Here is a 17,026-nt window from a genome sequence, read left to right on the forward strand (position 1 = left end):
AAAGATCAATGAAATGTAAAGTCTAAAAGCTAAAAATTATTTTGTAATAATAAAAATGTATTATAATAGTAACAGATTTGTAGTGAATTCTGTATCTGTCTTTAGCATTAATGTATCAGTTGTTAAATACTGTATGGTCTGGTGTAATATACTCTGATTTGAGCATGAAATCCTGATTATTAGGTAATGTGAGCAGAAAGTTGTTAGTAGAGAATAAATATCTAAACTTACATTCAGACAAATGCGATCATTCACGGAGAAAGATTTAGTCACCAATTCTGTCCTCTGCCAGGATGTGGATAAAGAAAATAGCCTTCTGATAGTCATCTTTTGTTGGCTAACACTAATAAAAGCCCTGTTTAAATAACACAGTGAGCAGTGATAGCCTTAATGAGACACAGAGGAGCACTGTCTGCTTTTTCTAGAATAAAAAGAATAGGAAAGCGAACAAAAAATGTCCCTTCATGAACATGATAACAATGTAGGGGCTTCTGTTTTGTATAATTTGCATTTCAGATTTTCCAAACCCACTCCACGTGAAGCTCAGTCACAAGCAAATCCTGGATCCACGGTTGAGTCAAATGAGCAAAGCACCCCATTAAAGGAAAAGTTTGGCCTAAAAATAAAACAAAATGTCATCATTTCATTCCATCAACATTCTTCAATCTATCTTCCATGCTCCACAAAAGAAAGAAAACCAGATGAGAACAATAAGAGGGTGAGGAAATCATGTCAGAATTCACATTTTGGGGGGAACTATTCCTTTAATTTAGGAATACTGGATAGAGGATACAAAATGGAAAAATTTGGAAATCTATATGAGGAGCTTATTCAATTATGAATTATTCAATTGTATTGCAATGCAGAGAGAAAATAGAAGGAAATTGTGTGCAACAGACAGAATGGTGATGTTCCAAAAATGAGACAACTTTGAAATAGATGAACAAGCAATTGTGATAAACCCTTGTAGGGATCATACCCTGCCAAGTGTGCTAACACTATCTATGATCTTTGAGGAATGTTGGACTTGTCCTTATCTATTCTCAGTAAATAGGGTTTCATGCCAATAGCTATCAATTCCATACCACAAGCCTTTCTATATTGCCCATAAGAGTCAATCAGTGGAAATCACACAGATCTACGCCAAGCATTCAGAACCTATATTAGGAGGTTTTCATCCACATTTCCAATTGAAATGTAATGAGGCCAGCATATTTTCAACTCGCTACAGCAAGAAACAGGAGGTTTCACTGCTAGAATCAAATTATTTTGAATCAAAGTGAGTGGAAAAGTCAGGGCAAGTAACAAAATGGACTTCTCGAAGTTATTCTGTAGCATTTTTAATGATTAATTAAATACTTGGCATAAGAGAACACACTGTAGTGTAAAAAAGAACATCAAAGGCATTCCACCTTTGAATAAAAGTACTGTCCGCTTTTGGTCTTTGAGACACTAAATGTGGTCCATGTTATCAGTGATGTGATTGCTTTGTCACAGAACAGCCTATCTGTAACACCAGTGCAACAGTGCAGAGCTCAAACAGTAGCTAAGAATAGCACACTATTGAGTAAAACCTTCTTAGTTTATTCCTCTAATCGCTACCCGCTCCCTTCGTTCATTTGTTTGTTACCTATTTATAATGTCTGGTTTATTCATAGCAATTGAACTGAACCTTTAGCACATTTACACACAATACAAACCCATACACGCAGACAAAAGTAACAGTGTCTTCCACACTCAGATGGAGTGCAAGGAAGGTGCCCGAATTAAATCAACCTGAAGGCTGATCCGACTGTCAGAGACGGCGTGTCACAGTGATTACCCATCCTCTCAGTCTCTCTCTTTCTTTCTGTCTCTAACTCTCGCTGCTTAATCACAGCTGGGACTGGCTATCCCTTGCAGCTGCTTGCCAGAGGCTCTGACTGACTCCTGCCACCTCCCTCTGCATTACGGCCTTCATTCACACTCACTGGTAGTTTATCAGGCTACGGTAACGTGGTTCGACAGTTACGTTAACGCTTGAAAATGTCTGAGAAACAGAACAGTCCAAATATTCTACTACATGCATCCTTTCCATTTGAAAGCCATAAAAAGCATTGAATATAAATGCACTGTAATGACACAATATCTTCAGCCGTATTGTGCCAGCAATGATGAGCACTTATGTTTTCCTGAACAGAAGAACAATGCTGCAAAACAGTATAGACTTATCATCCACAATAACACAAAAGACTAATTTGTGGTTACTGGCCAGAATTTCCATCCTCAAACAATACTTTGCAAGCATTTAATAGAAATAATTGTTCTGTAGAGGCTGTTGCAGAGAGATTATTCATATGGGAGGTTTCTGAATAGTAATTCTGTGGCTGTCACTTTGCTAAGATATGGCGAAGGCAAAGAAAACACCACGCACAGGTGGCAGTATGCATTGTCCTGAAAATAAATGTAACTCATCAACAGGTTGAAATAAAGCATACAGCCTCACTGTCAGCCTCTATGAAATTGTGTTGATACTAACTACATTATTACTATTATTTTGGACTAGCAAAACAGCTCTTTTTTCATGAAAGGCAAGTTTGACAGGCAGGCGTGGATTTTGGGAGTGTAGGTGTATCACAGATGCAAAGGCCCAATGTCATAACTGTCACAATGATGCAAATTGCTCATGTAATAATTGTGACACTGGACTATAAAACCAGTCATAAGTCGCACCGGTATATATTTGTAGTAATAGCCAACAATGCATTGTATGGATCAAAATGATCGATTTTTTATTTATGGCAAAAATCATTAGAATATTAAGCAAAGATCATGTTCCATGAAGATATTTTGTAAATTTCCTACCGTAAATATATCAAAACTTAATTTTTGATTAGTAATATGCATTGCTAAGAACTTCATTTGGACAACTTTAAAGATGATTTTCTCAATATTTAGATTTTTTGCACCCTCAGATTCCAGATTTTCAAATAGTTTCTCCTCTACCAAATATTGTCCTATCCTAACAAATCACACATCAATGGAAAGCTTACTTATTCAGCTTTCAGATGATATGTAAATCTCAATTTCAAAAAACTGACCCCTATGAGTGGTTTTATGGTCCAGGGTCACAATTAAACATGTCCCCTGCATCAAAAGGCCTGTCCCTTCATTGTAGAATTAAGAGTGTTTCAGCACCACGGACAGCGAGCACACCGTGACTCCTTGAGCAGCGATCCAGTCCTGTGCCAAATGAACCAGTGGATAAGCAAAACACGCCACCCACTTATTCACCAGCTTATCTGTGCCTCCTTCATTTAAACGACAACTTACAAGCTCTGGGTAAATGTTTGACCATTAATTACGCAAAGCAACACACACACGCGTAAAGAACACGGTAAGATCGCTTCCTTATCAGCACACAGCAACTATGCACAGTGTGCCATTTTTTTCGTCGCCCGGGAGCAATCCATTTAAGATGACAGCGGGAGCTCAAAAATTAACCTTAATGTCAAGTTTATGGCGGTTAAGAGGGCACCCTGTTGCAGCGCGCGCAGAGTGCTGTGCAAACAAGACCAATGAGCGAGGGAAAATACTCTTGTGAGAGATTAGCTGAGAAAGCACCGCTGCCCTATTAGAGTTATTGAAATGTACTCAGTGTGGTGGACGTGAATGAACACCTGGCGGAGCAGCTCTATATTCAGTTCAGAGAGACGCACCTGCGCGCTATAGAGTGACGCACGCACGTTGAAAGATCGGCTGTGCGGCGTTTTGTGCATTGACACAGTAACCTTGGATCAGCAGCAACATTTAATTTCCTCCGTAAGATCAGACCAGAACAATGGATTTTGCGTTGATCGCGCTATAGGGATCATTTGAGACAGCGGGAAAAGAAAGTTTAAAAGCCTATCTCATTTTTCACCCTCCAACTGTCTCGGAAATGAGATGACTGCAAAGTTGGCACCACCAACAGATGCGAAATGCGGAAAAAACCGAATACAATATGAAATGCACTTTTCCCCCACTAAAACATCACCGCTTTACTGTCACCAGTTACCATGACGACTGAGAACGAAGAGCCAACTCTATTCAGCGAAAACGAGAGATCCAGATCATAAAGCCCTACCTTGCATTCTTCCATGCACGTCCTTACTGAGTACACATCCGTCTCGTATTTGTCTGCCATCATCTCAAATTCCTCATATTTCTCCTGCGCGTGCAGGTCATAACGCTGGTACGCCTGAACGCACAGACTGCACCTGTTTAGGTCGCCGTCCACGATCACGTCAAGGCTGCAGTTCAAATTGTCCGGACTTAACGATCCGTAAAGCAAATCCATAAGAGAGTACGAATTACAAAAGGAAAGGTACAAATCGCTTATGTTCATCCACCGCGTCCCCTCCGTTTGCGAAAGGCCCCTGCACAAGTGGTCAGCGTCGACAAAAGTGAAGCAGTTTTCAGACAAACCATCCGGGTGGCAAGTTTCTAGTTGCCACAAAGGTTTGGTAGAATTGACTACAAAAATAGCATCTTCATTTCTTCTGAGGCTGCTGTGTGTTGAAGGGAGGTCGGGTCTGTGGTTTGCGCTCATGTCCACTGAAGCTAACTTGTCTCGGGTCCTTGTCAGTTTGGCCTCGGCGCAGAACCACAGATGATCAGAAAGCAGAACGGTTAGAAATAAGAGGGACGCTAAGGACAATCGCCATCGCTGGGCCCTCTCGGAGTCGGTGAATGGCTTCTCGTTCTCGCGGGGAGCACACCAAATTTTTAAGCCGTCATCTCGCTGCCGACACTTCCAAGCACCGCTGGTCATATTTTGGGAAAGCGCAGCTCTGGCTGACTCCACCGTGGGGGCTTTTCTGCCACAATAGTCATTGACGGGAGGTCTGCCTTGAGTTTTGCCCACTAAACGATGGCTGACGAGCGGTCGTGGCTCACCTCCGCGATTAACGATCAGTTGCTGTGTTCAGGGGGATTACTGCTTTCATTGTCGAGTCCCGTCTCCCCGTGCTTCTCCGGAGAAAAACCCAGCTATCTGTAGCAACATGTCTCTCCCTGCTCGTCTGTCATGGGTTCCGCTCTCCCCTTTTGCGCAGAGCCGCTACAACGCGGAAAAGCCAGTGTCTGGCCGCTCGCTCTGGTGAAAAGCGCAAGGGCTCCTCGTTTCGAAACGCCGAATCTCGCCTCCTCGGTCCGACAAGGTGGGATCTTTTCTCGCGAAACGATCCACAGTCATTTTGGCCAAACGTTAAGTTGCCGCCATGTTCCTTTTGAAAGAGTTCTTGAAAGAGAGCAGGGTCATTTGCGTCAGCTCATGCGATGTGATTGATCCATCACAGCGACCCGGCCGATTTGCAAACTGTTCAGGCTGAGCTGATACACCGTAGCGAGAGATAACATGATTGCTGGTCAAGAAAATAAGCCCTCATAATCATCACGTTAGAATCTATAATACGTTTACATCAACAGGTTGAACAGCTGCACAAGAGCTTGTACACTGTGAAACTATTCAGTATTGCTTGAAACCAACATTAGAGGTCTGATAGATAGACTATATTGAACGCACTCTGTACAGTGAGAATGTCAAGATGTTATAAAGCTTACCTTATAAAAATGACATTGGCATATAGCAGTCATTCAAATTCAATCATATTTTTGACTTCAATAAAACCAGATATTACCACATATAGTTCATTTTAGCTTAACTGACAACACACTGCAAAAAGTGGTAACCTGCAATTATTACTTTAAAGAGATATTTCTACATGATTTAACCCATATAAAGTAGTTTTGGTATAAATTGACATATTTAGGTTGATTCACTGATATTTATCACTGACATATATATATATATATATATATATATATATATATATATATATATATATATATATATATATTATTTAAATACAACCTGTTAATTTATATTTTGTAATTAGTCAACTCTTGTAATGCCTATTGAAACTATAATAATAATAATAATAATAATAAACTAATTGTTCAACACAATATGATCAACAATATTTTTTTAAAGGGTTAGTTCACCCCAAAAATTTTATATACTCACCCTCATGTTGATCCAAACCCGCATGACTTTTTTTTATTCATGTGAAACACAAAAGAAGATATCTGAAAAACACATCAGTGCTTTATTTTATTTGTTTATTTTTATGTATTTATTTTTGGTCCATACAATAAAAGTTAAAATAGTCTAATGTTGTTTGGACAAAGTGACCTTTAAATTCAGTTCAATTTGCAGCATGAAAATAAATTTAAAAACGGAAAATACAGTCCCACAACGAACCTCTTGCAAGTGGAGTGTAAGTGCCTCCAAACAAATCAAAGTAATCCTACAATCATAATTATAGGTGTATAGACAAACCTTTAAAGCAAAAACAATATAAGCAGTTTATGAAACAGTAAGATGATGTAACACAACATAGGTTTGTCAAACAAACAAATTTTCCTATGCCCCCTTTTTCTTTTTTATTTGGAGGTTAGTCTTTGTTTTTGATTTTTTGTCTCTCAGTGGACAGCCATATGGTAGTGTGTGAACCTGTCACATTTGCATAAACTGACAAACAAATACTCACAGAGCATGTAATGACCTAAAGCTTGACACATTAGAGCTGTCTAATCAACGGCATATGTGTTCATGCTTGCAAAATGCATTTTTTCCTTCATCTCCTTTATTCTCTCTAATCAGCAGCATGAGGGTTAATGTTGTGATGAGAAAGCTAATAGAAAATGGGTCACAAATGTGAAATGCATAGTATTAATAAATAAGAATATTGTGAACAATTTATTACATTCATACAAAAGATGTAAACAGGATGAAGCATATGCTTAAAGTGAAGGGGGGAACACGTGCCTAATGTGTATTGACTTAACACAAATCTAAAAACAGCAAGTGGCAATAATAATAATGATTTTAAAAAAATAGTAGGAATCTCTGTCCGTTCTATTTGCCTTACAACATTATTTTCAACAATGGTTTGAATGTTTTACAGAAGAATTTGATAACGGTTCCATGAAGAACCTTTAACATCCATGGAAACTTTCCATTGCACAGAAGGTTCTTTATAGTGGAAAAATGTTCTTCACACAAAGAAAAAGAAAAAAGAAGAAAAGAACTGTTCACTGAAAGGTTATTTGAATGGTTCTTCTATAGCAAACTTTCAGAACCTTTGTTTTTAAGAGTGTAAACAGGATGCACAAATGCTGGTTTTGTTTATTTGGCTCCACTATTATTTGTTATTTCTGTTCATTAACTACTATTAGTCAAGTTACAATTAAGACCTGCATTCCACTTTGAAGCAGCAATTAAGAGCATTTTCCTTTTCCTCATTCCAGCAGTATTTGTCTGCTACAGGCCGTATGGCCACACGTCGGCAAATGCTTTAAACACGCATTACCATGCGTCAAGTTTTGCCCTATTTATAACACCTATTGCAACATACTACCAAGTGCAAGGTTGCTGAATTTATATCACCTTTCAATTTTTCAACACCTTTCAATTAGGATTTATCCTTAAAGCCTGTATATTGCAATTAAGAAGACATTGACATAAGCCTTTATAACTACAACATGTTGTGTACTTGGCAAATTCATGCATAATTGGTGTAAGGATACGGTCAGGAGTGCGGGAAGCAAAGGTGCCATCTTTAAGCACATCTGAGGATGTTATCCGGGCACAATATCCATAGACAGGGTCAGAGGCATTTCCTGTGTATCAACTGCAGGAAACCACAGATTCAAATTGAATTACTAGGTTTTCTGTGTTAAAGAAACCAAACTGACTGATGTACTTTGGGGATGCATCCCCTTTCTCTATTCACAGTTACCATTACATTTGATCAAATGTCATTACTGGAAACCCCTCTGAGCATATTCAGTAATCAGAATCAATAAGATTGTGAGAAGTTGTGTTTTTCCAGCATGATGTACTCTGAGGCTTTATTTACTGCAATTAAACTGCAATCAGATACAGTAAACAAACCAGAAATGAGAGACTGAAGGAATGTCTCATCAAAAGAAGCTTTTAGATGAGATCTAAAAAAGTAGACTGAGCGGAACAGGTTGTATATAGGTGAGGGGGAAAAAATATGTGCCTATGTGTTTGACCTGGCACAGTTTATTAAAACATCATGCATTAAACTGTAGTCAAATGCATTAAAAAGACAATAAATAAGAGACTGAAGGAATGTCTCTCCAAAAGGAGCCTTTAGATGGCATCTATTTCATATACATTTTACATATGTACATGCATCTGTCTACTACTTAGACATAGATCTTTAGGATAAAGTGGGAAGAAAAGGGACACCACTGTGCCTCTAAGCGATACAGAACATACTGAACAAGGATTTCATATGAAGCCATTTAGATCAAAACATGCCCTTACAGAGGTGCAAGGTAAATCCTCTCTCCACAGCCCTTTTCAAAATGTTTCATCACTTCAAAGCGAACATTCAGAAGCAGGTCAAAGACAACATATAATCCCTCAGTATGTGGATTTATCCTACCTTCTCCTGAGACAGGAAACAGACAGAGAAAAATACTCTGATTGAATGCCTTAACTGAATATGAATACTATCACACTCATTTAAAGGATGTTAGGCTGGGGATCTGAGACCTGCAAACTCCATTCATACCACAGCGGGTGCCCATATGTGAGCTGAGATCATGGCATTAAAACGACAATAGCATTCAAGCTGAGCAAACATACAAAGCAAGGCTATAATTCACCAGTCTCTCAAATTATACAGTATGGCTCATGTATAAGAATGCAATGTTATGCTGAATTTCCACCATTCCTTTCTCACCATTTTATACTTGTTTCTCCTTATTCATTATGAAGTCATCATTATTATACCAACAACAATCATTTATCATCATCATCATCATTGTTTCTTTCAATAATAACTGTCTTCATCTCAATAATAACCAATCATTACAGAGTTTTCTCTGAAAAAAGACCAATGATACAGACATCAGGATAAAATGAAATTTATCAAGACAACTCTTGGCAGGAAGCTGAGGTGAATTAAGCCAGTTGGATATATACACGTTATGCAGTGGCCAAGCACATCAGATTAAGGGGTAGTCATGGCCTAATGGTTAGGGAGTTGAAAGTGGGAATTGTGAATGAACAGCACTCTCTCCACCTTTGATACCATGACTAAGGTGCCCTTGAGCAAGGCACTGAACCCCTAATTGCTCCCCGGGTGCTGGAGCAAGTCTACCCACTGCTCTGGGTGTGTGTTCACTGTGTGTGTGTGTGTGTGTGTGTGTGTGTGTGCGCGCGCACTTGGATGGGTTAAATGCAGAGCACCATTTCGAGTATGGGTCACCATACTTGACAATATGTCACAACTTAACTTACTTCAGGAGAAATTAGTATGGTGGATAATGAGGGTTGGCTAAAAAAAAAAACGTGTTTTGTCACTCCATATATGATAAGCAGCATTGACTCATGCCAATAACACTGTCCACCTTACATAACTGAAGACAAATTGCTTTTGACAGGATCTTCCTTAAACATCCTGGACGAGTGGCTCTAAACTAACATGTCACCAGAGGGAAGCCTCACTCATTTGCAAGGCAAATTCCCCATTTCTGAGTCAAGTTTTCTGGCTCTCAGTGGGGTGGGGTCGGGGGTATGTGTTTCTTTCAAATACATGCAGCCGTTTCCCACTGATTTATTGTCAGGAAGCCCCAGGGTAATGGATCCTCTCTTCTCTACCTAGTATAAACATCCAATTACTGCTGCTGACTGGAGAAGACTTAACTGCTCAACGAAAGACTGGCCATCAGTAAGAACATATGATATGGTTTTCTCTGGAAGAACAGGATATGGACTTCAAAACATCAAAACACAAATCAATGCTAAATAATCTTACCAAAACCCTGATTTTCAATAAAATAATACTGCAAAGCCTGTATCCTAAACAATGTCAGTGACCAACTTCAAAAAGCAGACAAAGCTCCTGCAGGCTAATTTAAACTCATGATAATTCTCTGAACTTTTCCATACAGGAGGCTTTCATCAGTGGGTGCACCATCTAGCAGGCACTCTGGGACACATCTTCGGTCAGATTGAGATTCATATTACCTTCCTGCAATGTCTTGCTTTTCTATCTACGTATAATGTATGTAGGTGAAAGACAAAGCACAGAGACAATGAAGAATTTGCACAAAAACTTTTCTTCTCAGGGTTTTCTTTTCAGGCTTTGTCTTTATTTGAAATTCAACACTCTGCCAGTGCGATTGTTTATAATAGCAGTCTGTACCTTTTTAATCGATGAGGCAATGTCTCTTCTTGTCTCTTAGACTGTATATTCCAGTTCGTCTTAAGTTCACACAATAGCTTTGAAGAGACTTCAGTCGTTATTTTCAAAAAATCTTGTTATCCATAACTTGGAGCTTGAGAATGACAATGACAATGACAATGGTCTGATGACAATTTTCACTTTAGAGGTCTGGTTCACTTAAAAGATGTTGTCTTTGGCTATACAGACCTGGGATTTCCAGACAGAAAGAATATATATATATATATATATATACACACACACAAACACAAAACAAAGTTACAAAAGTTTTACCCGTCTGTGGAACAGTAAACAATTCCCCTCCCTAAAACACATTACACGCTATTGTCTTAGGACCATATCTGTCATGGCTCTGCAGCATAAATTTCCAAACCAAAGCACCTTCCCACACTAAATGTGGATTTCATAACTCAGTGCAAGCACATTATGCTCTCATTTTCAATGAAGGATGGATTTGTCACTCACACACCTTCACAAACTCACACCAATTACCTAGTGTAATATCCATATTACTCAAATGCAAATCTATCTTTACAATACCTAGACACACAGTTGAATGTGTTTGTGTGTGAAGCCTCAATCATTCTATTAGTGCTCTGGAAATTAGATCTCTGGAAGCATTACAGTAACTCCCATTCCAAACAATTAGAAAGCTACAGCTCTCACACCATAAATTCAGTGTGCTTGACAAGCTGTTCAAATGGAACTTCAAGCTTGTCAGAAGCTCAATTTGTCTGACTGTAATGAGTCAAGTTAATGTACAAGAAAAACACTCTTGACAGCTTCACTTAAAATTCTGAATGCTTCTTTAAGAATCAAATTTAATTACACGATATTTTGCATATAATTTCCATCTTAAGTAATTAATAGTACAGTAACATCAATGTAATTAATAGGGTGACATTTAAAGGCTACGAGTCTTAAGCATTAGGTTACAACCACCCCATTTTTATTTAGATCAAAACACAGCGTAAGAAAACTAAAATTCTTGTTTCCACCTGTAAAGTTTTTGTCTTACTTAGTGCATTAAATCAGAGACATATGGCAAACTTTAAAAGGTACTGTATTTTCAACAGTAAATTACACTCTTTTGCTGACAGCAAAGTTCTCCTGTAATCCTTTACAGTCCCATCATTTTATATATTTTCTTAAAATGGTTACCTTTAATGCAACAGTAAGGGTTATCAAGTGTAGTCTATTACCGCTAGTATAAAAACCACAATCTTCCAATGTTATAGTTTGTGTAGTAGCCTTCATAGTTATATTAGGTAGTCAGTCTCATCCTCTACGTGGCCTGCTTTGATAGAATCGGTCACCCAAGATTCTCGAACAATTTTGAACTTCTTAGCATAAAGTCGCCTCAGCGTCTTGAAGTTCAGAGTTCTTCTCTCACTTTCTACTATGACATGCGAGAATCCTTCCTTCAGTTTCTCCACAACTGTACCACCATGGAATCGGAATTCTAAGGCACGTGTGTCCAAACTTGTACCACGTATGATGGTTTTTGGATCTCCCAAGTCAGCACACCGGTCAAAGTATGCAGTGTAAGGCCTAAACATGCTAGTGGGCAAGTCATCCCAGGCATTCTCTGCTTCTATCTGTGCCACAGATGAACGTTCAGCTTCTGTGGGGCCAATCCTATCAAAGACTTCCCTCAGCTGTTGCTCATCAGTGTCAACATAATAACTGTCTCCATACCAATCATACTCTTTAGCGAAGTGGTCCCTGGTTGAAGGTGACATGTGGATCATGTGACGTGGTTGCCATGGTATAACCTGCTTATTTTCCAGACACTCCAGCAGCCAAGTAGCCCACACCACATCATGCTGGTCTGAGGAGATGAGGTTCTTTACTCTCATGTTCTGCACAGCTGCAATCACACAGTACGTGTCTTTCCCAGGGTTCTGCACAACAATGCCTCCACAGCGGGCCACAACTTTCTCAAGCTCTGCTTTGGAATGTTCATCATTGCCATTTATCACACAAAACTCCACATCTTCAAACATATCCGTCTCTTTGGTGACTGCTGATAAATCCTGAGATTTAAAGTGGTCAATGACTCCGATTGTCTTCTTGGGCTTGGATACGAACTTGTGCTTCTTCTTTTCAGGCTGGTCCTCTTGGATATGTAGATGTCTGGATGCCAGCTTTCCAGAAGCTCTGGAGCGGAACTGGCTCAGTTCAGCCAAGGTCATGCACTGATACCACTCTTTGTCTTCTCGGATTCTTTCTATTCTGGGGAAACGTAATGTGCAGTTGGTCTTATACATTTCACTAGAGACGATCTCTGCCGCTTTGACTTGTATGATCACCGAGTTGCGTGGTTCTATGTAAACCTCTGGTTTTTCTGTTCCACACAAGATGGCAGCTGGAGGATTATTTCTGCTGTAAACTTTCCAATGTTTGGCCAACTTCAGACCAAGATCGTACAGTTCTTTCATGGTGTAGCCTGATCCAATGCGGCAGAGGGTGTGGAAAACCGTGGGCTTCTCCCCTGGACTCGGCACCTCTGCTACCGCACACAGAAAATGAGAGAGCATCCCGCTTCTCCTGCCTTTACCCCAGTAGCCTCCCACTATCAGCAGATCAAGCTCATCCATCAGACCATCCACATATTCAGGCTTAATTTTCACCCATCCTTCACCCCGTTTATCTGGTTTGTAGATGGACATGGGATCCTTAACCACAATCCCCTCTTCCAGATTGTCAATGGCCTCATTGAGAGAATTCACTACTTCTTGCATGGTTTTGCCTTCAGATTTTGTGACCAACTGGATACGACCTTTGACTGGCGTAAAGATAGTCTCAATAATTTCGTAGCGCTTCTTGAGAGGTTCATTTGCAAACTTCTGATTGTTTACTAACAAGACATCAAATACGCAAAAGCAGGTTTGCAAATCAGAGTCATCCATCAGCCTTTTAATATCGAACTTACTGCCCTTTTGCATGAAGGTCTCAGTTGTCGGGTTATAAGCCATCATCTCTCCATCCAGTATGCAGTTTACCACATGAGGTTTGAAGACGTTGTGAATGTATGGTGTGAGGGAGCCCTCTAGTGGAGAGGCCCCAAACTGTTGCGTGTACTCATAAGAGTTCCTGGTATAGTATTTGTAAACATCTCCAGCTTTGTGCAGCTGAATGCGTTCACCATCAAGCTTTGTCTCAATATAGAATGTCCGGTTGCCCATTTGCTTCTCTATCTGTCTGATGTTGACAACAGCAGCCAGCATTGGTTTAAAAGCAGAAAACAGATCGATGGAGACCTCACTGAGGGACACAGATGGATCATGAAGCTTTCGGCAGACTTTATTCAGATCTGTGGTGACATTGTAGAGTTCTGGTGCATCAGGATGGAAAACCTGAAGTACTGTCTCCTTGCTAATGCCAAGTTTCATGTCCTTGAGGATCATTCTAATGAGCCACTTCTGTTCCAATGCTGAACTCTGGGTTATCAGATGCAAAAGGCTTTTCTTCACTTGATCCTTCTGTTTGCTGGCATTGTTGATAGCTACGGAATCCAAGAAGTCATTGACTTCTTTAATGCTTAAATTCCCCTGACTTGTACACCTTTTTTTCAGGACGAAGTAGGCCATAAGAGCGAAATCACCTGCTTCTCCTTGACTTGTGGTTGGAGCTCTGTAATTTAGAAGTTTGTTTGCTTCAGGTCCATTTTTAGGTAGGCCTAAAACTTCAATATATAGTTTGGCAAGCATGTTTTCTTTTATACCGTAAGCCATTCGCTCTCGCTCAAATTGAGGCACGATAAGACGCATGGCTGCGTAAAATGAATCTGTGCTATCGGAATTGTCCTTGTGAAGCGCTGCATGGAAGTTCCTCCAAGAATCAATAAAATCCTTTAGAATTTTGCCTTTGTCTGGTCGGAGTTTGGTCTTTTGGATGTTCTCCAGAACTGTGCAGAGGTCGATGAATGGAACTTGTGCAGCAACAGCCGTCTGTGGTGTGGCATCACTTTTTGAGGCACCTTCCATCATTGCAGAGGACACCTGAGGAAAAAACCATCGCAGAGTTTATCTAAAGTGTTTTGATTCATGTGCTTTATAAATAATTATTCAGAGCTAATAAATAATTCCTTATATATGGAGATGTAATATATGACATATGTTACCTACACTGAAATATATAATTTTCACAAATGTACATTCTCCTTGATTTGATTATGTACATATGCTAATAATATCTATATGATTTATATGGTAATAGCAACCATATGTCAACAATATATAGTTATATACCCAGCTTTATCAAAAGAACATATACACAAAAACCTGTATGTTTATATGTTTTTGTAATAAATGTTTTAAATACATTTCTAATATTTATATTTACTTATTTAATATTAACATGTATCGACAGGTTTTAGGATGAATATACATGTACATGACAAATATGTCCAAAAATCTATTACACACACACACATAAACACATATATTGCATGAACTAGATATATATACTAATATGTGACCCTGGACCACAAAACCAGTCTTAAGCGCTGTGGTATGTTTGTAGCAATAGCCAAAAATACATTGTATGGGTCAAAATTATAGATTTCTCTTTTATTCCAAAAATCATTAGTATATTAAGTAAAGATCATATTCCAAGAAGATATTTTGTAAATTTACTACCGTAAATATATCAAAACGTCGGTTTTGATTAGTAATATGCATTGCTAAGAATTCATTTTGACAACTTTAAAGGTGATTTTCTCAATATTTTGATTTTTTTTGCACCCTCAGATTACAGATTTTCAAATAGTTGCGTCTCGGCCAAATATTGTCCGAACCTAACAACCCATACATCAATGGAAAGCTTATTTATTCAGCTTTCAGACGATGTATAAATCTCAATTTCTGAAAATTTACACTTACTGGTTTTGTGGTCCAGGGTATATGAAATTGAATTGTCCCAATTTCTAATCAGTAATATATTGTGTCACTCTAACCTAAAAACATTAAGCAGACCATTACACTCATTCACATACTGAGGATTTTTTTTCACACAAAGTATAACTAATCCTTTTCTTTCTTAAAAGGAATACTAATTTCTAATAGGTTTCACATATATTTTGCTTTATAGAAATTTAACATATGCACATGGGCTTGAAGCATATGAAGAGCCTTTCACTGACTGATTAATTTTCCTTGAGGATCAGTAATATATTGTGTCACTCTAACCTAAAAACATAAGCAGACCATTACACACATTATTGAGCTTTTTTTTTTTTTTTATAACGAATAATTTTATTTCTTAAACGGAATACTTTCACAACGAAAATAACATAGCCTATTTTAAAACAAACGACAATATATTTTAATAAATATTTAAAATAAATTCTATAAGTAAAAGTGGTGTAATAGTAATAAGCAAATGATCGCATTTTAAGATTTGATAAACATTCAAACGCGTCATTTTGGCAAATAAAAAATATTTACATAGTAGACAACATAAAATAAAATATTTACCTTTGAACGAAGACTTGCAATACTTAAACGAGAGTCAGTTCAAGTCAACTTCCGTGTTATTTACAGGAAGTTTATCAATATATTTTAGAAACAATTTCCGGATTTATCCGCAAATAATGTAATATATTTAGCTTATCGTTCATGCTATGTTATTTTATGCAGGAAGTTTTTTAATGTAACACAAGGCAGTTACTTCTTCTCCTGGTTTAATGGACGCTCACTCACAAAGAACTTTACCGCCACCTACAGTACATTAACTAAACTGAACAAAGATCTTTAAAGATCCATGGGTTACAAAAAAAAAAACATTTACAGAGTTTGACATTATCATCTACAAATGCCACAGTTTTTTTTTTTTTTTTTTATTATTATTATTATACAAAATGTTGTCTGTAACATTACACTGTTTTTCCTCACAGTATAAATAGGCTATGCTATGTCATACATTAACTAGATACTGGCCAGCTGCCTTAAAGGGACCTTGGCATTAAAAGGTTTGCAATAATACGACAACAGTCATATATCTAGATCTATCATGGCCCAATCAGTTGATGCTGCATTTTTTTAATGCCCTAAAGTTACACTCATGTTAAAGGGACAGATTGCCCAAAAATGAAATTTCTGTCATCATTTACTCACCCTCAAACTGTTCCAAACCTAAATGAGTTTCTTTCTTCTGCTAAACACAAAAGACATATTTTGAAGAATGCATGTAACCAAACAGTTGATGGTCCCCACTGACTTCCATAGTATTTTTTCCATATAATTGAAGTCAATGGGGACCATAAATTGTTTCAGTTGAATATAAAAATTATGTTGGTCATGTTTATCACAGAACTGATTGTCTACACACTGAAACAAATACTAACCCCTAACCCTACCCATGGCCTTATATCCATGTCATTATTGGATGCATTCATGATTTTTGGACAGTGGAGCAGTAACAGGAAGCAAAGTGTGAGAAAGAGAGGGGGGTGGGATTGGGAAAGGCCCACCAGCTGGGTTAGGTTTGTTAGTGATTACGGTAAAGTTTGCTTCCCTTTTAAGTGGAATTCGATGCTACATCTTCGTGTTAACGCTATGGGAACATCATCAGCATTGCCAGTGTCTGAATCACATATGCACACGATATCTCATTTGTCCATGGATAAATCAGGTGACGATTACATAGCATGTACATAATGAATGCAAGTTTGGACTAACTGAAAATGAATAAGTATAAGAAATGTGTGCCGCAAA

At 38.3% G+C, this 17,026-nt stretch overlaps 2 protein-coding genes across 2 annotated transcripts in view; both read right to left on the reverse strand.

Annotated features, from left to right (window-relative positions):
* Positions 1-5,299, reverse strand: part of nalf1a (NALCN channel auxiliary factor 1a) — a 53,259-nt gene extending 47,960 nt beyond the window's left edge. Inside the window, exon 1 of the mRNA XM_058779578.1 lies at positions 4,106-5,299. Coding sequence (XP_058635561.1) covers positions 4,106-4,792 — 687 coding nt within the window. The 5' untranslated portion in view covers positions 4,793-5,299. The remainder of the gene's footprint in view (positions 1-4,105) is intronic.
* Positions 5,300-10,192: 4,893 nt separating this feature from the next.
* Positions 10,193-16,000, reverse strand: lig4 (ligase IV, DNA, ATP-dependent). The gene is made up of 2 exons (XM_058792624.1): positions 15,788-16,000; positions 10,193-14,311 (listed from the first exon to the last, which is right to left on the reverse strand). The coding sequence occupies exon 2, from the start codon at positions 14,297-14,299 to the stop codon at positions 11,567-11,569; it is 2,733 nt and encodes a 910-aa protein (XP_058648607.1). The 5' UTR covers positions 14,300-14,311; positions 15,788-16,000; the 3' UTR covers positions 10,193-11,566.
* Positions 16,001-17,026: the final 1,026 nt, after the last annotated feature.

Source organism: Onychostoma macrolepis, chromosome 01 (assembly GCF_012432095.1).
Source record: "Onychostoma macrolepis isolate SWU-2019 chromosome 01, ASM1243209v1, whole genome shotgun sequence".
Classification (NCBI taxonomy): domain Eukaryota; kingdom Metazoa; phylum Chordata; class Actinopteri; order Cypriniformes; family Cyprinidae; genus Onychostoma; species Onychostoma macrolepis.

Bases quoted from the DNA above. Each gene is read 5' to 3' on its own strand.
- lig4 (XM_058792624.1), bottom strand. From the start codon at position 14,299: ATGATGGAAGGTGCCTCAAAAAGTGATGCCACACCACAGACGGCTGTT.